Raw genomic sequence first — 20142 nt, forward strand, 5'->3', positions numbered from 1 at the left:
GTTTGACAGGTTGAGCTTTCAGTCCTGTTGTTGTGAGCTGGTTCTTACCCAGCTCTACATCAGGCAGCTCTGTGAGGGTGTCAGTGATGCTCTGGATCTCGGTGTAGTCATACAGTGTTTCCTTCAGGGCCGTGAGGGAGACACGAACGTCCTGGAGAACATCCACACTGATGCCGCTGGGAACAGCACTGAGCTTCATCATCTGCTCCACGAAACCCCGCACAGCTTCAGCAAAAGCCCCGCCCCTCCGCTCACTTAGCTCCTGCACACGCTTGCTCAGCCGTCGTCGTGGAGACATCAGGCTGCCCAGAGCCTGGCCCACCGCAGACAGCCGGTTCTTAACCTTGTCTGCCAGAGGGAGGCGGGACAAGTGCTGCAACTGGGAAGGGCTTTCAGCCTCAGGCTCCTCCTCTATGCTGCTGATTGACAGTGAGTCCAGTTCCAGGCATGGGGGCTGAAGCAGAGAGGGTGAAGGAGGAGGGTTCAGCCAGAATTTGTCTTCGACCCAAGACACGCGGTGTGGAGATTGTGGAACAGGGCCTAGAGACTCTGCACTCTCCCTCCTCACAGGGTCTGGTGTTGTTGAACAACTTGACCTACGCAAAACCACACCCTCTGTAGTCACTGGCGAGACGGGGCTCTGAACAGCACCCCCTACTGGAGACATGAAGTACATGAGAATACTCACTGCAAAAGGAGCAGGTTAGCTCAGTGTAGCCATTTGAAAAACTGATGTCTTTGATATGTTTACATTGTCCTGCTGTACGTATTTGCAGAATTGAGCTGGATGACAAGGACAACAGAAGAGCTCTGCTCTATACTAAACTAGTTAGAGCTTTGCTCTAGATTAAACTGACCCACAGTCAGATCTATATTAAACTGGTTAGAGCTTTGCTCTAGATTAAACTGGCCTAGAGTCTGTTCTAGAATAAACTGACCCAGAGTCTGCTCTAGATTAAACTGACCTAGAGTCTGCTCTACATTAAACTGGTTAGAGCTTTGCTCTAGATTAAACTGACCCACAGTCAGATCTATATTAAACTGGTTAGAACTCTGCTCTAGATTAAACTGACCTAGAATGTGTTCTAGAATAAACTGGCCTAGCGTCTCCTCTAGTTTAAACTGTTGAATGATGTAAGCTCTTTTTCTAAATGAATACTGCAAATTATCATAGTACCTTAAATACAGCTCAATAAAAAATAGAAATGGCTCAGCATTCTCTGTTACCTGACTGGTCACTACTATTGGAGGGCTTGTCCAGTGAAACGCCCCCCTTCTTTAGCCCCGCCCCTACACATGGTCTTGCTGTGCTCATTCTCCTGTCTCTTTTAAGGTCTGGGTAACTGGCAGGCTGTGGGCTGGCTGAGGTGTATGTCAGCCAATCATCTCCGTGCTCGTGTAGGTACAGAGGGTTGATGATACACAGGGCACCACTGGATGTCGTCAACTGGTGTAAAATGAAGATGCAATAAGTGAAGAACAAAAGGAGGCCAACAACAAAACCTGCCATACGGCAGGACAGGTCTGTATCACACATAGTGTACACCACAGGACAGGTCTGTATCACACACAATGTACATCACAGGACAGGTCTGTGTCACACATAGTGTACATCACAGGACAGGTCTGTGTCACACATAGTGTACATCACAGGACAGGTCTGTATCATACACAGTGTACATCACAGGACAGGTCTGTATCACACATAGTGTACACCACAGGACAGGTCTGTATCATACACAGTGTACATCACAGGACAGGTCTGTATCACACATAGTGTACACCACAGGACAGGTCTGTATCACACACAGTGTACATCACAGGACAAATCTGTATCACACATAGTGTACATCACAGGACAGGTCTGTATCACACACAGTGTACATCACAGGACAGGTCTGTATCATACGCCATGGAACTGAAGCATTATTAGTGTTTATGACAAAGATGATGACACCTGTATGCTACACATCACAGTGTCCTGAGAGTCTGTTGTTCCTGGAGTCATTACCACAGGCTGAAGATCTGTTGAAGGACAAAGCCAGGCCTCTAACACACACACACACACACACACACACACACACACACACACACACACACACACACACACACACACACATATGAGTAGAGAGAAAGAGCAGTGCACTGTGTGAAGTACAGTGTAAGTGACAGCTGGGATGGAACAGTAGATAGACTAACTTGGGCCCAGCTGTGGAAGCAGGTGGCTTGGCTGTTTGGTCAGGCTACACACCCATGAAGGCACCAACAAACACAATGGCAGCACATCTCTAAGAGAGAGAGAGAGAGAGAGAGAGAGAGAGAGAGACAGACAGACAACCTGACCACAGTGACCACAGTGAGTGTGGAAGAACTCAGAACCACCTGGATGGAGTAAAGACTCAGTGAGAACTCGCTATAGAGAATAAATCAAGCTTGGCTGCCAAAAAAAAAAAGAACAAAAATCCCTTTCTAACAGAATGCTCAAAATTTACGATTTATTGCAGAATTAATTCCAAAAATGATGTTCAATGTCCCAGATTTAACAGCTTCTCACATATTCAGAAATAGTCAGAGAGAGAGAGTTAGTATGAAACACCCTCACAGTGGCCCGTGATACAGCTCTAATCACAACCTCTACATCTGAGCATTTGAAAACCTTTTTGGTGCTTGGAGGATGGAAAACCCAATTTCTTCAGGTCTTGTTGAGCAGTTGGACACTCATCTTACAGGTCTGAACGCTCTGACATTAGGACATGCCTGCACAAACACACTTCCGTAGGATCCCATCTCCACTTGATCTTCCACCAGCCCCGACCAAAAGACACGACCTCATAGTGCCTCACCTGCTTAGAGTGTAGAATGTCACCAGCTGCAGAAGGTCACAGAAAGTCAGACGAGAAGTGCTTAGTTGTAGAGCTGCAAGGGAATAGAGTCAAGACAGGAACAGAGACAGAGGAAGAGAGAGAAAGAGAGAGAGAGAGAGAGAGAGAGAGAGAGTGTGTGAGTGAGTGAGTGAGTGAGTGAGTGAGTGAGAGAGAGTGAGTGAGTGAGAGAAAGAGTGTGTGAGTGAGTGAGTGAGAGAGAGAGAGAGTGAGAGAAAGTGTGTGAGTGAGTGAATGAGAGAGAGAGAGAGAGACAGAGAGAGAGAGAGAGAGAGATTGAGTCAGATATAGAAACTGGACAGACTGGTGTTAACCTCATCAGCAGGCTGCAGGAAGCAGGAAGTGTTGCTCTGGCTTCTGGTGGTCACGTCTTAAGTAAACACTTAAATAAGCTCCTCACTGCAGGTGGGTCGTACTCAAAAAGAAACATTTCCTACCCATGAGGTAACAATGTCATCATTAACGAAGAGTACAGCCTGTGTGCATGAACCGGAACACGCAGAGATAATCCACGTAGCTCTGCTTTAGGAGATCTGTATGTGTACATTAGATCTGTGTGTGTTTAGGAGATCAGTGTGTGTGTAACCTTGCTGTTTGCGTGTAGCCACGTTTGCACTCCTTTCTCTCGGTTTATGTGTTTTACACTCCTCTCTGACGCTTCACATCGTTTGACCTTTGTCCCTCAGATGTTGACCTTTATCTCTTGGCATTTGACCTTTGTCTCTCAGTGCTTGACCTCTATCTATCACTCGACTGGGGGTCCAGTGGCTGTGCCACTCACCTGTGCCAGTGAGCAGGATGGAAAAGTCAAGGACGGTCTTGTCTTGGCCATCCACAGATACACACAGCAGCTTGTTCTGGGAGGAGGAGTCATCCACCACCAGGAAACTCTGTTGAGAGTGAGACAGAGAGGACAGCTCAGGACAGCTGGGCTCCATTTAAACAAGTGCACAGGTTTACATGCTACTGTAGCTTTAAAGGTCAGGGGAGTTCCAACTACACTAGTGCAGAGATAAGGACTGGGTCAGTGCTGGACACTGGGTCAGTGCGAGATACTGGAAACTGGGTCAGTGCTGCACACTGGATCAGTGCTGGACACTGGATCATTGCTGGATGTGAGACATTGGGGCAGTGCTGGACACGAGACACTGGGTCAGTGCTGGACGTTGGACACTGGGTCAGTGCTGGGCAGTTACAGGGTGGTTGATAATCATAATGTCAGCGCTAATGATTGTCTGGGTGCAGCTTGTCCCCAGAGCGTAACCTGGAGTAACCTGGTCATTTCTCTGTAAGCACATTGGCTTTCCTGTGACTAATTCTACAACATACAGATGCACACACATGCACACAGGCTACATACATGCAAGTATGCACACACACACACACCCACACACCACAAACCACACACAAAAGGAAGATGATGTACTCAGAGATCTTCAGCTAAACCAAAACCAAAAATAACCAGGTGACAAGTTAAATTCGTAGAGTTCACTAGAATTCAAAGGGAAGTCATGAGACACGATCAGCTTCTGACCTGCGCAGCTTAGCTCAGAGTGACGGGAAGGAATCTTTAATCAAATAATGAGTTATCATGTCAGGCATGAGGTCATATTCTTATATATGTGTATACTTTGACATTCCCTGTATACTCTCAGATTCTAGGTTTCTACTAAATGAAGTGCAACGGTAAGAGAGGTCAGTTAACGAGGTCAGATGATGGGCAGGTGCCTAACCACATGTCCCGTTTAGGATCTAATGTGGAACCAGCCTGGTGCCTCTCAGGCAGGGGAAGGAGAGACTTCCCTTTCTGTTCAAGAGGAAAGAGTGCAGAACCCTGTCCTGCAAACAGTGTCAAAATGTTGAAGCCTCTTCAAAAAGAAAGAAAGAACAAAAGAAAGAAAGTTGTGAAATATGTTGGGGGTTTTTTCTGGTTCAGAGTGACTCAGCACTAGGTCAGACCCTTAAAGATAAATGACAGCGTTCCTAACCCCTCCTACCCTGTATATATGTATATAAACATATACCCTATATTTAAAGTCTTTGATTTCCCATCTACTGACATTCCCAAATTCCCAGAAGCCCTATGTTTACATTATGTCCACAAAAATTTCAGACGGTTACATTTCTTTCTTCACATACTTGGTGCCATCATGTTAGATCTGTTAGACCTCTCTCTGTCCTATATAATCCAAGTTCATCTATCATTACTTCTGCAATATTTTGCTAAGAGGAAGCAAACAAAGGGAAGCATCCGAAAATGTGGTCGTACTCTCAATTGTGCTGAACTGTCAACAGTTTTCAACGTTTGTAATGTACCGTATGTGTGTAACATGAGAGACTTACCCCTGGCGGTCTGCCCCAGAGTGCAGCGTGTGCGCTGTGCCTGTCCCACGGGTCTCCGGGGCCCCAGGCCCCTCGACACAGCTGCAACCCCTGCAGGAGTCTCAGCGGGCCCTTGTGACGCACACAGACCCCGTTGGTCACCGTGTCATCCACACTTGCCATGGAAGAAGAGTGTCTGGATACATGTATGGGTAAGCAGAGTAACCCTGGCTAATACATAATTTGTACTTACACTTTAAACTATACTTTATGCTATACTTAATGCTACAGTCACTAACAGTTACGTGTGTAGTATATGCACAGATGTACTGAGTGTAAAGTAAATAACAAAAGCAATGCATTACAAAGCCCTAAAGTGCTCGACACAAACCTGCACACCCTTTCCCATTTCACACACATGGGAGCTGACATCACACCTGCCAGGTGAGACACTGATAAGTGGGAAATCTCTGTGGTTGTGGCGGCATGGTTTGATGCTGGATGTGATGTCACACTGACCAAATGCCCACCCCAACTGGAAAAAACTCTCTCCAGTCCTGAATTGACCTCAGTGAAGACCCCCACTACCACCCCACCCAGTGGAGGTGGACACTGAGATGGGGATCATTAAACCACAAACTTTAGGTCCAAAAAGTGGTCGCTCTTGACAATGATGTAAACTACACCATAATTATGAATTAATGCATTTTATGCGAATAGTTAACAAATAACAGAACTATTTTAAAATGTAAAAACGAGAAAAATATTTCAAATGTCACTTGAATGTAATTCAGTCATTTTAGACTGAATGTTTATGTAGCATTGTATCTTAGCATTTTAGCAGAGACATGAGAAGAAGTCTCAACATCTGTATTTTTATGTCTTTAAAACCACAAAGAAACCAGCAGCACTTCTGAAGAAGCCAGTGATTTGTGTATTGGCCACAAAAAAGAGCAAAACCATTTGATATGTAAAGGTCAGACGGTCATTGTTCTCATTAGCAGCGATGCAGCTATATAACTTCCCAGTACCCCAGTTACCTCCGATCCTCCCAGTACCCCAGTTACCTCCCAGTACCCCAGTTACCTCCGATCCTCCCAGTACCCCAGTTACCTCAGATCCTCCCAGTGCCCCAGTTACCTCAGATCCTCCCAGTACCCCAGTTACCTCAGATCCTCCCAGTGCCCCAGTTACCTCAGATCCTCCCAGTGCCCCAGTTACCTCCGATCCTCCCAGTACCCCAGTTACCTCAGATCCTCCCAGTGCCCGTTACCTCAGATCCTCCCAGTGCCCCAGTTACCTCAGATCCTCCCAGTACCCCAGTTACCTCAGATCCTCCCAGTGCCCCAGTTACCTCCGATCCTCCCAGTACCCCAGTTACCTCAGATCCTCCCAGTGCCCCAGTTACCTCAGATCCTCCCAGTGCCCCATTTACCTCAGATCCTCCCAGTACCCCAGTTGCCTCAGATCCTCCCAGTGCCCCAGTTACCGCAGATCCTCCCAGTACCCCAGTTACCTCAGATCCTGTCACAGCCCCACCAGAAGCCCTCCTGTCCTGATGAGGACTGCCCCCATGCAGACCTTTGGTGGAGTCCATCACCCACACCAAACAGGCTTGACTGACAGCTACCACCCTGAGAGTACAAGGATGGACCGACCCACACCCCACTGGAAGCGGCCCTGACACCACACACTCCCACAGAACAACTCTGGGCACACAGTCATACGCCTTCTACAGACACACAAACACATGTACACTGGAGTGGCAAAGTGCCATGACCCCACCACTGTCTGGGAGAACGAAAGAGCCAGTCCAGCCTTCTATGAAATACACACAAATATACTGTTGTGTGTTTCTGAATCCTTTTTTCCCAAGTTCACTGTTGACAAATCTGGTTGGATATTGTAGCCTTGATAATTTGAGTTAATAACCTGTTCCTGAAACCCTCACTCAGTTTTGATTGTCTTTATTTTTTGTTAAGTGATGTAGCATACACATTCTAATATTTTTGTGGTGCACGTCAAAGAAAATCAAGTTATTTTAGTTTCATTTGTAAGTGTGTTGGAATTTCTGTGTAATCTCTGTAAATGGAACCAGGTCACCCTGGTGAGGATGTTTGTTGCTTCTCACCTTTCCCCACTGTCTGACTCATCGTCTAATCCTCTCATTTTATCTGATGGGTGGGGCCATAATCTGGTTGTGAAGTCTAATCAGGGTGCTTTCAGGGTTCTGCCATTGTAACGAAACACAGAGAAGTGAAGTAAGAGAAAAGTAGGAAATGAGACAAGACTCGCATGCCCACATCCTTCTACGTCCTGCCTGAATCTTCTCGCTCTGGTCTTATCTGCGCTTTCGTTATGCTTCTTGTCATCTTACCAACAGATTTTATCAACCGTGAAATTTTAACTGTCTTCAAAAAGCAGAAATTCAAACTTGGAGGTGGAGCTGTTGAAGTGAGGCCGCACGCATGCGTGTGTGGTTGCTGAAGATGTACAGGAGCATTTCCAGTTGAAAGTGTCTTAAAGGATCAGTGGCTTTGTGTAGAGACCAATATATATCAGGCAGGTATCGAGTAAACATAAACTACTAAATTAGAAATGCCAAAGTCAAAATATCTGAATGATTTTTAAGATAGAGCATATTTGTGACAGTTCATCTACAATCACATCTACCAACCACCGTGAGGGCAGAACTAAAAATTTACCCCCACAACAATTCAACATTCGAATACACAGAACTTTTAGATCATTATATCAAAGTGAAACAGTCACGTACGCTCTACAGGTATGTGTGCTGCTGTCTGAGCTCTGCTGGTCTCCAGCAGGTGCGTGTGGTTCGTTTGACACATGTAGCGTCTCACATGGCTCACTCCCTCTGTCCTGTGGTGCGTAAATGTGTCCGCTCGCTGTGTGATCCGGCCGGTAACGTCCCCAGAGCTGGACTCCCAGGAACTCAAGTCCCCCAGGCTGAGCTGCTGGACTCGGAGACCAGACTGCGTCGCTTAACACTATGTGTGCTTCTACAGGTCTGTCCTCGCCCTCCGCCTGTCACAACAGCGTGGTAAACTTTTCAAACTCTCTCACACACATGCACACCACAGCACACACACGCTTGCGTGTAGGTGGTGGTGAACAGCTCTGTATTCAGTGGGGAGTGCTCATACCATAACGTGGCTATAAAGAGACAAGAGCAGTTCATGCAATTATTTTTTAAAAAGGCAATTTTGTTGCATTTTTAGTTACAATTTTGTACAAACTCTCCATTTCTTTCCTGAGTTATCAGATTAATATTATAATATTCACAAATCTGAAGCAGCTACTCTCAGTGCTACTACTGAAAGATTTACCATTTCTAATCATTTATATTTTTGCATGTTTAGTCATTCATAATTTGTCATAAATCACAGAAGTGTTGATCTGAACACTAACGTCAAATAAAGTGACATTTTACTGGTACATTATTCATTATTTTTGGGGGATAAATCCAAAGAACAGAATATACAAAAAAACAAAAAACAGGCAGAATATCAGATTATTATCAGATTATCAAATATAACTCAAGGGTGTTGTGTTGATGTAATTCAGTATGGTTATCTCTAAACAATAAAGTAATATCTCTGAAGAATGAAAACGATTAAAAATAATGCAGGAACAGAAACTTAAAATGAGAAAAAGAAAAGAAAAAGTGAAGAGCTGAGTCAGTAATGTTTATCAAAAATAACAGCGATGCCACGACATACAAGGATACATACTCAATAAATATAAAATCAGACAACACTGAATCTGTAAGGTAAGAAACTGGGTAATGGTTATGAGCTACTAGCCTGTGCTTTACCAGTTTACACATGTTGTATGAGGCCTAAAGTATCATGTACTGGTTACTCCAGCTAGGACTGTCCCCAAGTGTACAGGACACAGGCTGGACAGGGCCTGGACAGGCCAGGTTAATCAGTTGTTTTCCTTTCCTGGTGGACAGCAGAGGTGTTCCATCTTCATGTTGAGGATGAGTAGTACAGGTCTAATTAACTAAAGATTTATCCAGTTATGACATCCAGCACGGGTTGATCATGTGAGTGTGACAAACGCAACTGTAGGAGAGCATTATGGTTGTCAGGAACAGAACAAGCACTATTGAACCCTTCCAGCTTGTCCTTACAGACCAGACATCAGGGTCTAGAGTTCAGTAAGCTGCTTTATACAGGTGTAAACAGGACAGAATCGCAAGAAAGAATGAAAGGGAGTAAAGAATGAAGAAAATGAAACAGATTTGGGTTTTGTTTACTTCTTGCATTTGAAGAGTTTTTTACAGCAGTTGTTTCTGCAGAACACGCCAGAACCAACGGAGACACACCGCAAACGACAACGCAATAGCCTGCTGGGATTATATTACTAGAATTGATTTAGAGAAATACATTATTAAAGAACACAATACAAAATCAATTATACAAAAATGTCTAGGTTTCATAATGTTATAAGCATTAATATTAAAATTAAGATCAATCAATAAAAGCTGCATGCATTTCATAAGTTGGCTGAACTACACGGTGGTGTTGACTGCTGGGGTGTAGCCCCTGCCACTAGGTGGCGCTCCTGTGCAGTGTGGCCGCATGACCTCTCTCTCCTTTAGAACACACAGCACAGTTTGGACTCCATAAAGCTCTGTAATAAAAAGACCATTACAAGATGGGCGGAGATTCTTGGTAAAATTATCTTTCCCAAATATGTTTCCTGTGAAACCGACCATTTTCCATTTTTAGACATTTTGTCTGATTTTAGGCAGCTATACAAGCTTCACACAGACAGGGACTGGAGGACACAGAGCAAAGAGACCGAGCTTTCAGCCGTATGGACCATCCCTGCTCACTGGTAGACTTTCCGTTTGTGTGTTCTACTGATAGTCACTCTTCCTAGCCTCCGGTCCTGGGCTAGACTTGTCTGAGCATTCAGAGCTCTGATTGGCCGTCGCATCTTTCTTGCTTGCATCTTTGCTGTCAATCGCAGCATGCTCACGCTTCACCAACTCCTCAAGCTCCGCCTCAGATGATAAAAAAAAAAAAAACACAACGAAAGGAAGTTGTGCTAGCAAACTGCAGTTCTGAGATGAGTCAAGGCTCTGGGAGTGTGTGTGTGTGTGTGTGTGCGCGCATGTGTGAGAGAGAATGTACGCAATGTTTCCTCTACCTTCCAGCCCAGCAGGTCTGCGAGAGCCATACAGCCATCATCACACGTGCTTAGGTACACCACGTCCCTGTCAACAAGTCGGCATTCACATCATCATCTGAAATCCTCAGAGCGCCCACATCGGATCGTACAGACATGCTAACGCACCATGGAGCAGGTACGACAGACGTGTGGCGACTGACCTGTAAGCTCCATCAGAATCAAAGTCCAGGCCTCCTCCAAAGCCCAGAAGTCCTGCTGCAAAACTCGCCTGGAAGCAAATAAGGAGACATCGTCACTGAGAGTTAGAAGAGAAGACAGCATAACGGTGCCACACTGTGAGACAGCTGTACCTGTCCTGTCTTCTCCATGTTGATGAGGACACGAGGACAGTTTTTTGGAACCCTGCTCACACAACACAGGAGTTAAGACAGAGGCAAAGGACCAGCAGGACTGTGGACATGAGCACTGTAGACATGCTCTACTCAGAGAACTGGATGTGCTTCTCACCTGCTAACAAGAGACGCAAATGGCTGAACCTGCAGAGATGTGCCCATGATGATGAGGAGATCACAGTTAGGAAAGTCCTGAGGGGGATGAGACAGACAGACGGTGGGGGAGCAAGCAAGCGAGTGACAGAGAGAGAGAGAGCGCACGCAGTAACAGGCACGGTGTGTGATTGGTTGTCAGTGCTCACGCTCATGATGGTTCCCTTACATTTTTAATTGATGTAAAGAACCGAGATGGAAGATTCTCCCCAAAGAACACGATGTCTGCGCCACAGATGAGAGTCAGATTAGTGTTACTGTTACACACCAATAACGCATTAAACACCATGCGTGCTTAACCCTTAAACTCCAGACAGATTATTCAGTAGGAACTAAGAATTATTCAGTATCTACATTAAATTTTACCTTATACCAAAAATAAATTACACCATCATCTACATACTGAATCAAGACATGTTTGAGAAAACATTTGTTTATAACCTTAAAAACAAGTTTTTGTTTACAGAGTGTTAATCACACCAAATTTGCATGCGTCCTCAGACTTTTCACTTCGAATTTACACATAATGAATTTAACTGCAACACAAAAACTACACTGAGACATAAAAGCAGCAGTGCAGCGCAGTACGGAGTGAGAACTGACCGGGTTTCACTAGGCTGTTACAGGCGTCACACTTGGGAATGACTTCAGAGAAGATTTTGTCTGTGCCGGGATCAGGGGCAGAAAGTGGGGCATTAAGGATCATTACGGGTCTGTTAGCCACCTGCTAACTCAACACCACGTAAAGGAGCAGTCTGAGTGCAGCGCAGAGTGAAGTGAGGGTGGGCACCTTTCATCCACGCCATGCTGTATTCCTTGCTGCAGAACTGGCTCACGCAGTGAGAGGTGTGAAAAGTGCCGTGGGCTTCAATCAGATCCTCTCCTTCTAGCCCAGCAACCCTCTCTAAAGTATCAATGTTCTGACAAACACCACAAAGCAAAACACCATAATGGAAAACAAAACCCCTCGATTGGACAGAGTACCATGTAAGTGACCATCAGGATAACATCAGGACAAGAGCAGTGGGCAGGCAGACAGACCCTGTGGGACAGAGTCAGGACGCAACACCTGTGAGTAGCAGCGTTTCAGGATCCCTTTATCCTTCAGCATCCTGATGAAGTAGTGACACAGTGTTGGCTGAAACAAACAAACAAATACCATTTTTTGTTGTTAAAACAGAGATACACCTGGTCACTGCAGATCTCTGAGTGACGGGGCAGTTTATTCTGACCTTGAACTGTCCTGGGTACAGCTCCCGGGCCAGCGCAAAAAAAGGTTCTGGATGTTTCTGACAGTGGGGAAGAGAGATGTCAGGTCAGTCACCTGAAGGACCGTCACGTTACACACACCCTCTGAACACAACAGCCCTGGAGAAGGCCAACCTTGAAGTAATCAATCTGGAAGATGGCCTCAGGGTAGGGGAGGTTGTAGTGCTGCAGGTTAGCGTAGAGTCCAGTTCCAGGGGAGCGGAAGTCAGGAATCCCAGCAGCTGTGTGGAGAACAGAGCCCTACTGTTACCGCCGAGGGGATTCGGACCTGCAGGTTGTCTTAAACATCATGCTACAAATATGCAAGATTTTCTTTCACCACCCTATTTAATTCTTAAGAGTTTATTAAATGCTGGGTCTGTTAGAGTCTGGATGGCCAATACAGATGGAGTGACTCACATGTGGATATTCCTGCGCCCACCATACAGATAACGTTCTTGCCTAAAGAAAAGACAGGATTGTTTAAGGGGTGGAGTTTGGTGTGTTTGGTAAAGTAACTTTTAAAAACATCTTTTGCTTTTACTATTTACTGATTTTTTAAAATTCTTTTCAGATTGGCATCTTGTACACTCGTTCCCAGGCACAGCGGAGGATCCCAGAACGCACAGGCCACGGCGGAGGATCCCAGAACGCACAGGCCACGGCGGAGGATCCCAGAACGCACAGGCCACGGCGGAGGATCCCAGAACGCACAGGCCACGGCGGAGGATACCAGAACGCACAGGCCACGGCGGAGGATCCCAGAACGCACAGGCCACGGCGGAGGATCCCAGAACGCACAGGCCACGGCGGAGGATCCCAGAACGCACAGGCCACGGCGGAGGATCCCAGAACACACAGGCCACGGCGGAGGATCCCAGAACGCACAGGCCACGGCGGAGGATCCCAGAACGCACAGACCATGGCGGAGGATCCCAGCTCTCTCACACTTACACTTCCCACTCTGGATGTAGCTCGCCACCCCTTCCAGACTCAGCTCATCAAGAACCTTCTCTCCAGGACTAAGGCCAAGTGTCCGAGAGAACAGACTTCGCAAGAAATCCACTAGAAAACACGGGAACATTGAAGTTTAGCTCACAAGTAACACAAGTTACACAGGCTGATGGGACCAGTACAAAGCTAGCGCCTACTTTCAGTGTCGCCAGGGACCTCCTCTTCCTCACTGCTGTCGTCTGATTCAGCCTACAGGGGGAGAGATTAAAAGAGATAAAAGAGAAAGGCATCTTTCTAGGGTGACACACCAGTGGACCGACTACGCTCCAAACTCGCAGTCATGGGTCACGTTGGCTAATCACATGCAGACAATATGAACCTGTAGTTTTGTTTATCTTAAACAGGCTGGAATTGGGACTGATGGGATTAATACATTTGAGCTCTTTTTTGTCCAGGTCTTCAAACCCAGTGGTCCCATCTGACCTGTTATCTGGTGGTTTGGGTATATTCAGTACCTTGAGATCTGCTCTGTCGGTCGCTTCTTCTGCGCTTTTAGTCGATTCTATAAGACAAACCAAATAAAAGTGTTATCGCTAAGAATAAAAGGCATCTTGCTAACTCGATGTCTAGGTACCAAGTGAGGACTGATCTGAATGAGGCTGTTTAAGGTGATGTTGGGAAACACCGATTAAGCATTAGTGGTAATAAATACCTCGAGACCCAGACATCTAGCTAATGTCCTCCTCGGTATGAAGGCCTCACTAATCTAGAGTATAATCTAGAGAGTATGAAAGCAGCTAACTAGCTAATCTGGTTAGAGGGGCGACTGATTGTTTTGTGCGTCACGATAACTGGTCGCACCAACAACCACTTCCGGTTAAAGCACGAGGGCGCCCGCGAGCGTCCAAAACGAGCGCGCGTGAACGGAGCTAACGTGCTAAAAACAAACATTACGTCGTTTTCTCGCTACGCGGCTGTAATATCTCTTGAGGCTTTTTTGGAAAGATGCATTTATTACACTGAAACAGCAAAGACAGCGTACCTGCACATGTACTTTCTACAACAAACGGGTTACGGCACGCGTAACCTAATGCTATGCTGCACGCGCGTTCATTTTGGACTCGCTCGCGGGCGCACTCGTGCTTCTTACAGACCCGGAAGATATTACGGAGTGTCACCGCTCTGCACCAGCACGTTTCACAACAAAAGCCGTCCGGCTGGAAACCGACGGCACCTTTAAAAGCAGCTGTCTATAAAGCTATGTGAAGTCTACAAATAAGTCTAAAAACAAACCTGCTCCAAGCCACACAGAATGCAGGTCGCATGCCAACCTTTCTGGCTGCTTGGCTGAACATGAAGAAAAGCTCCATAACTCAGGCCGTGAATGCACCGTCACGCGGCCTGCTGCATGAACACGAGCCCTTCACCTCCCCGGTTTTCATTCTCCTCACCTCCAGGTCTGCTGGCACCATTTACGTCTAGTGTGTCTGTAGGATGTATTATGGGATTTATCACACTCTCCTAAATAGATTTGACGCCAGCACATGATTAAAGCCTTCACACATGGAAAAGGAGACACTACCTTTTTGTCAAATCAAAGACGTAATTGTAGATAATTTTAAATAATGTTTTATTCCACAAATGAAGCAGAATTTGTTAAATACCTTATATACTTCAAGAGGATACACAAGAGGATACAATAAAAACAGCTCTTGAATTTTGGTCTAATCTTGTATTGTACATTGTTGCCATGTGAAGCACAAGTCCTCCTGGGTCAGAGGTCATGCAGCCTGCAAGAACAAGAACTCCCCTGAGTGAGAAGGAGCCAGGCGCGGCTCAGAGCCAGCAGGATAAATACAGACAGGGAAGGAGCGCGTTTCCAGCCACTATCCCATCATCGCCTCTGCGCTGCTGAGACACTGTCTGTGTGTGCCTTTGTGGCAGTGACCGTGTCCTCCTTCAGCTGTCCCATGCTGTCGTGCTGGACGAACCCCTGATCGTATTCTGCTCCGGTGACCTCACAGAGGGGCAGCATCTCCTCCAGAAGGATCCGCACCAGACTAGGGCTTGACACGCCCACCAGCGATGACACATCCAGGCGCCGCAACTTCCTGGAGTTCCAGACAAGAGACAGAGTCTGCTGGAGGTGTTCCACCCACCTGGATATACTACTGCACGATGATGTCTGTGTGTCTCTCTCTCTCTCTCTCTGTCTCTGTCCCTCTCTCTCACACACACACACACACCCTCGCATCCCACTCCAGCAGCAGTAATCTCAGGTTACACCTACACTCTTTAAAGAACATTTATAGCTGTTCGTGGGATAAAGCCTCTAGAATATGTTTGAGTGTCCACATCTGGGGCAGGCTGTCTTACCGGAGGTGCTGCAATGCCACCAGGCCCCCCACAGTGATGCGAGGACAGTGGGACACGTCCAGCTCCTGCAGGCTCTCACCAAAGACATGCAGGCGAGCAAGGAACCAGTCATCCACATTGGGACAGCCCTGCACGCTAAGGGAGCGCAGAGTCTTCTGACTCACTGTGTGTGTGTGTGTGTGTGTGTGTGTGTGTGAGAGAGAGAAAGAGAGAGAATGATGAGAACACAGGGAAGTTGTCTGGGTCAGTCCCCTACAACAAAACATATTAGACTGACTAACACCATTAATGGAAAGTTCTAAAATTAACTTGTACCTCAAGATGTCACCTGAGTTCTGAGCACTCAGACACACTCTGGACACAGTACAAGTCCTGCACACAGAGACTGAATGGTGCGCTGTTTGTGCATGATGTGCCCTGACTGTGTGTGTGAGTGTTACCGATGTTGTCCAGCCCATTGTGGTTTATGAGAGTCCTGCTCAGGTCCACCTCCTCAATAGTTGAATCAGGTGTGTTTAAGAAGTTGTAGCTAAACTTCCCTCTTGAGTTAGCATGAACCCATTCTGATTGGTCAGTGAACCTGGGGGGTGGTGCCAAAAGGAGACAAAAAACGATCAGGCAGTGAAGTGTTTACTCCTTTGTAGTGATAATGTGCCCCCCCAAACGTCATACCACTACAAACAGCCTGATGGTAAAGGTAAATACCCTCAAACTACAGATGACACTAATTATGCAATATAAACACAGTCTGCACTGTAATGAAGTCAACATATATTCATAAACTAAACTATATTAGTCAATTCAGGTGAGTCTAGCATACCGGAAGCTTCCTCCGAGATGTAGGACGTAATACGCTGCTGCTATATTCACTCCAAACTTCTTCTGAGTGAAACCAAAGTATCTGCAGAAACGAGAAACAGCAGGTTCTCAAAGGTGGTAATCCCAAAACAACTGCAAAAACACAAAGAACCTCTCAAAACATGGCAAAGCAAAAATTCCCAGCACCCTCTAACAGGTGGGTAATCATGGACAACCTTCTCTTGGTTATATCCCACTATAATCATATAGGTGTGATCAGTAAGAGAACAGCCTTACGCATTTTTACGTTGAACTCTGCGAGACTTGAGCCACCTGCTCCAACGCCAGAACACCTCTACGTCGTAAAACCTCTGATTCATCTGGAGGAGGATCTTGGTGAAGAGGGACTTTGGAGTGGAGTGATGAGACCTCCCAGCCGTGGTGCACAGCCCCGCCAAGCTCCGGCACCTCGCGCGACACTAACCCACAGAAAGGAAGACACGCGAGCCGCCGGAGCCACGTGAGAGGCGACCCAGGCGTGGTTGAGCTGTAAGACTGTGAGCAGGTGTGGAGGTGTGGGGCACTTATCTACCATCCACAAAACATTTAACTCATAACTACCACCCACCATGACCGTTCACAAGACATTTAACACATCAGTCGCTTTCTTCTGATTTTAATCAACAGCCAGAAACGTTATTAACTATTAGAGCTGTTTACAGAGCCGTAAACGTTATTATTAGATATTATTATTATTATTATTATTATTATTAGCCGTCCCACCCCAGCAGGTTACGCAGGGTGTCCACAGCTCCGTGTAACGCTTACAAACGTGTACAGGCTGTTTTGCCTTAAAGCGCTAAAATGGGCTACACACCCGCAGCCCAGTAACACCCAGTCCTTCAGCCCAGTACACGGCTCCGTTTAAACCAAAGGTAGTCGTGGTAGAGAAATAAACGCGTGTGTGGACGCAGGATTGAACTCACCAGCATGGAGCTCGCCATATTGGAATATCACCCTTACAGTGCGCGTAGAAGGACAAACTTCATTCTTCTTAACCTGAGTGTCTAATCTATTTCCGTCCCGGTGCAGAAATCACATCACCACATCTAGGGTGGACAGTGCTGACGTACAAGTATGTGAGGAAATGTACATTGATAAAATAAAAACTAAAAAGATTTGGTAGCGCTTATCTGAGTAAAACAGCAGGTGGAGCAAGAATGTCGTGGTACTGAGTTATGAATGAGGCGATTACACAAAGACCTAGATGTACATCTATGTCTACATCAGTGTGTTTACATCCACTGTGTTTACTGTTTAGATTTAGGATTTAGATTTAGTATTTAGATCCGTGTTTTGTCTTAAGGCTGAAAAGCTATCGTGCAAATGACCTTCTCATTTATTTTACGTACATAATGCCTTGTGTACATAATTTCTCTCTCTCTCTCTCTCTCTCTCTCTCTCTCTCTCTCTCTCTCTCTCTCTCTCTCTCTCTCTCTCTCTCACACACACACACACACACACGGGCAGGCAGGCTTGGGAGTTTGAGGATGTGGTGTGGTACAGTCTCTAGGACTGTGCTCTCCTCTGGACTGGGATTGATGCTGTCATTCCTGTGATCTGTTGCCGCTCCTCCAGTTTACGGACAACCTTGGTATTAACCTTCCACATTCTCTCTGTTTCTTCTTTCAGTCCCTGATATTTTTCCAGCTTCTCCTGTTTCTTCCTTTAGATATTTCCATCACTTGGGACGGCTACACCTGTCACCACAACTGATCTCTACGTAATGTCTGGTTGGTTCCCCACTGTTTGTTAATCTGTCTGGATGTGGATCAGGACCACACAGGTCTGTGGCTCCTCTCATGTGGACCTGGGGGTGTCCATCTCATATACATCGCATATGTTCCTGTGTATGATCTTGGGTGTGTATGATCTTGGGTGCTTTCCCTGCCAGCATCTTGTGCTGCCATGATTAGTGATGTCATCTATGGCCACTTCTCTGTTTCCATGGTGACTACATCCCCCATCTGTTTGAGTCACTCCCTCATCATCATTGCTTGGTTGTATTCATGGATGTTTCATGTTTCATGTTCCTGGACTGTAAGTGGATCTTACACTTTGTAGGCCCCTCCCCTCACCTACCGGCTGATGTACACCCATTGGATGTTGGACCTTGGGTGTGTTGTAATACACAGTTATGTTATGGTAATGTATGCAAATTATGCAGTGATGTTATGTTAATATATGCCAATTATGTGAGAAATGCACATAGGGGAGTTGAGTTCAGAGAGCTGTTCAAGTGAAGTGGACCCATTGAGACACTAAAACAACAGTGTGGATAACACAACACCACAGGGTAGATAACACAACAGTGTGGATATCACAACAACACAACAGGATGGATATCATAACAACACCACAGACTAGGTAACACAACAACACAACAGTCTGGATATCACAACAACACAACAGGATGGATATCACAACAACAAAATAGGGTAGATAACACAACAACACAACAGTGTGGAGTGACTGTGCCCCTTCTACTTGTGAAGGGTTTTCTGGTCTTCTCTGGTATATCAGCAGAATTGTGACTTTTTTATATTATATTATTTTTATATTACTATGATATTACATATTTTATATTGCTGTTATATAATATATATTTAGATTCCTTTTCCAGCTTTCGAGGGCCTGTCTTACCCTGTGGAGGGACTTGGTTGTTGATGTCCTCATTTCTGTCTCATGGCTCCCAGTGATTGGAGAATCCTCATATATCTGTAGCTCTACTCCAGGTTTGTCCATGACTGTGCGTTTCTTTGGTATAATTCACTGTTTATGGTCTTTCAGGTGGCTTCTAATTTGTAATGAAACATAAACCAACATATGATACATATAATGTGTGTATCTACAGTACGTAGACATATTTACAATCCATATTATGTAGATCTCTGGAAAAAAGCAAGAGACCACTGCAAAATGATCTGTTTATCTGGCTTTACTGTTTACAGGTAAGTGTTTGAGTAAAATATTTTAGTTTATTCTATAAACTACTACTGACATTTCTCCCAAATTCCAAATAAACATATTGTTATTAAGAGTATTTGTATGTAGAAAAATACAGCTGGTGAAAAGGGACAAGAGAGAGCTGGACTAGGAGACGAGAGTTCTGGACTAGCTGCTGGAAGACGAGCCTTATCTGGGCAACTCAGTATGTCAATATTCCGGTGACAAAGATATGATTGGACATCTCCAATTGGCTGAGTCGTTGGCCAAATGACAAACAGGTGCGAAAGGGGATCAGGAGGTATGACACCAACAGACTCAACATTAAGAGCTTGTTCAGAAGACTGATCTTACTGTAAGTCAGGTACACTCTAGATTTTCTTATCTGACATACTTTTAAAATTGTTAAAAGTGTCAAGTAGACTGTCCTCAGCAACCCCTTCCACCTGAATAGTTCTGGCCAGTTTTACTGAAGCCATATTTTAATACCCTGCCAAGCTCAACAAAGATTCCCCTCTCCCACCTTCAGCCGTGTCTGGGCATGTTTAATGGGAACCTTGTCCTCTTTACAACCTCTTTATGCCTCAGAAATGTTATTTTCTTTTTATTGCTAATAGTTTTAAGAGCTTTTGTAATCCATTGATTGGTATTTTGAAATATGGTGATAGATTTAGAAGGAATATTGCAATCAGATAAAAGGCGAGACTGATGAGATGAGACTCTATCCACCTGACTACTAAAACCACATGCTGGATTTAAAAACACATCTTACTTTCAAAGCAGCTACTGAGATCAGTCACAGTATCTGATCAACCCTGAACACCAGTGCCAGCAGGACAGAATTATGG

The 20142-nt window shown here is 45.5% G+C and overlaps 3 protein-coding genes across 10 annotated transcripts in view; all 3 read right to left on the reverse strand.

Annotated features, from left to right (window-relative positions):
* The window catches only part of rinl (Ras and Rab interactor-like), a 14430-nt gene extending 5761 nt beyond the window's left edge, over positions 1-8669 (reverse strand). The window contains exons 1-9 of one of the 6 annotated variants that reach the window (XM_081722591.1): positions 8066-8669; positions 7336-7434; positions 5226-5379; positions 3664-3772; positions 2844-2916; positions 2200-2288; positions 1958-2049; positions 1228-1447; positions 49-657 (exon numbers count right to left, since the gene is read on the reverse strand). In XM_081722591.1, coding sequence (XP_081578717.1) covers positions 49-657; positions 1228-1447; positions 1958-2049; positions 2200-2288; positions 2844-2916; positions 3664-3772; positions 5226-5379; positions 7336-7373 — 1384 coding nt within the window. In that variant the 5' untranslated portion in view covers positions 7374-7434; positions 8066-8669. Of the gene's footprint in view, positions 1-48; positions 658-1227; positions 1448-1957; positions 2050-2199; positions 2289-2843; positions 2917-3663; positions 3773-5225; positions 5401-7335; positions 7435-7980 lie in introns of all 6 variants that reach the window. The other 5 variants (XM_027021699.3, XM_081722590.1, XM_027021701.3 and 2 more) reach the window with 5 other exon arrangements.
* Positions 8670-9466: 797 nt separating this feature from the next.
* Positions 9467-14576, reverse strand: sirt2 (sirtuin 2 (silent mating type information regulation 2, homolog) 2 (S. cerevisiae)). 3 transcript variants are annotated; one of them, XM_081722593.1, is made up of 16 exons: positions 14408-14576; positions 13630-13676; positions 13312-13363; positions 13115-13225; positions 12581-12622; positions 12296-12402; positions 12145-12201; positions 11982-12050; positions 11703-11832; positions 11516-11575; positions 11082-11137; positions 10875-10951; positions 10718-10769; positions 10568-10635; positions 10386-10452; positions 9467-10239 (listed from the first exon to the last, which is right to left on the reverse strand). In XM_081722593.1, coding segments are annotated over exons 3-16 (1044 nt in total). In that variant the 5' UTR covers positions 13313-13363; positions 13630-13676; positions 14408-14576; the 3' UTR covers positions 9467-10092. The 3 variants fall into 3 exon arrangements, with proteins under 3 accessions (XP_081578719.1, XP_026877504.1, XP_026877503.1); XM_027021703.3 differs by lacking the exon at positions 14408-14576 and adding an exon at positions 14157-14253; XM_027021702.3 differs by lacking the exon at positions 14408-14576 and adding an exon at positions 13827-14143.
* A 151-nt stretch (positions 14577-14727) lies between these two features.
* dmac2 (distal membrane arm assembly component 2) lies at positions 14728-17425 on the reverse strand. Its single transcript, XM_027021705.3, has 6 exons — positions 17275-17425; positions 16586-16767; positions 16311-16391; positions 15931-16070; positions 15491-15653; positions 14728-15225 (listed from the first exon to the last, which is right to left on the reverse strand). The coding sequence occupies exons 1-6, from the start codon at positions 17290-17292 to the stop codon at positions 15009-15011; spliced, it is 801 nt and encodes a 266-aa protein (XP_026877506.2). The 5' UTR covers positions 17293-17425; the 3' UTR covers positions 14728-15008.
* Positions 17426-20142: the final 2717 nt, after the last annotated feature.

The sequence above is a fragment of the Electrophorus electricus genome, chromosome 11 (genome assembly GCF_041902795.1).
Source record: "Electrophorus electricus isolate QZ-2024a chromosome 11, ASM4190279v1, whole genome shotgun sequence".
Lineage (NCBI taxonomy): Eukaryota > Metazoa > Chordata > Actinopteri > Gymnotiformes > Gymnotidae > Electrophorus > Electrophorus electricus.

Excerpts from the sequence above, each read along its gene's own strand:
- dmac2 (XM_027021705.3), bottom strand. Across the intron at positions 16,392-16,585 it reads AGAGTTCAACGTAAAAATGC|ATACTTTGGTTTCACTCAGA; the intron begins GTAAGGCTGTTC and ends TCGTTTCTGCAG. Across the intron at positions 15,226-15,490 it reads GTGGCATTGCAGCACCTCCG|GAAGTTGCGGCGCCTGGATG; the intron begins GTAAGACAGCCT and ends CTGGAACTCCAG.
- sirt2 (XM_027021702.3), bottom strand. Across the intron at positions 10,636-10,717 it reads ACATGGAGAAGACAGGACAG|GCGAGTTTTGCAGCAGGACT; the intron begins GTACAGCTGTCT and ends ATTTGCTTCCAG. Across the intron at positions 10,453-10,567 it reads GATTCTGATGGAGCTTACAG|GGACGTGGTGTACCTAAGCA; the intron begins GTCAGTCGCCAC and ends ACTTGTTGACAG.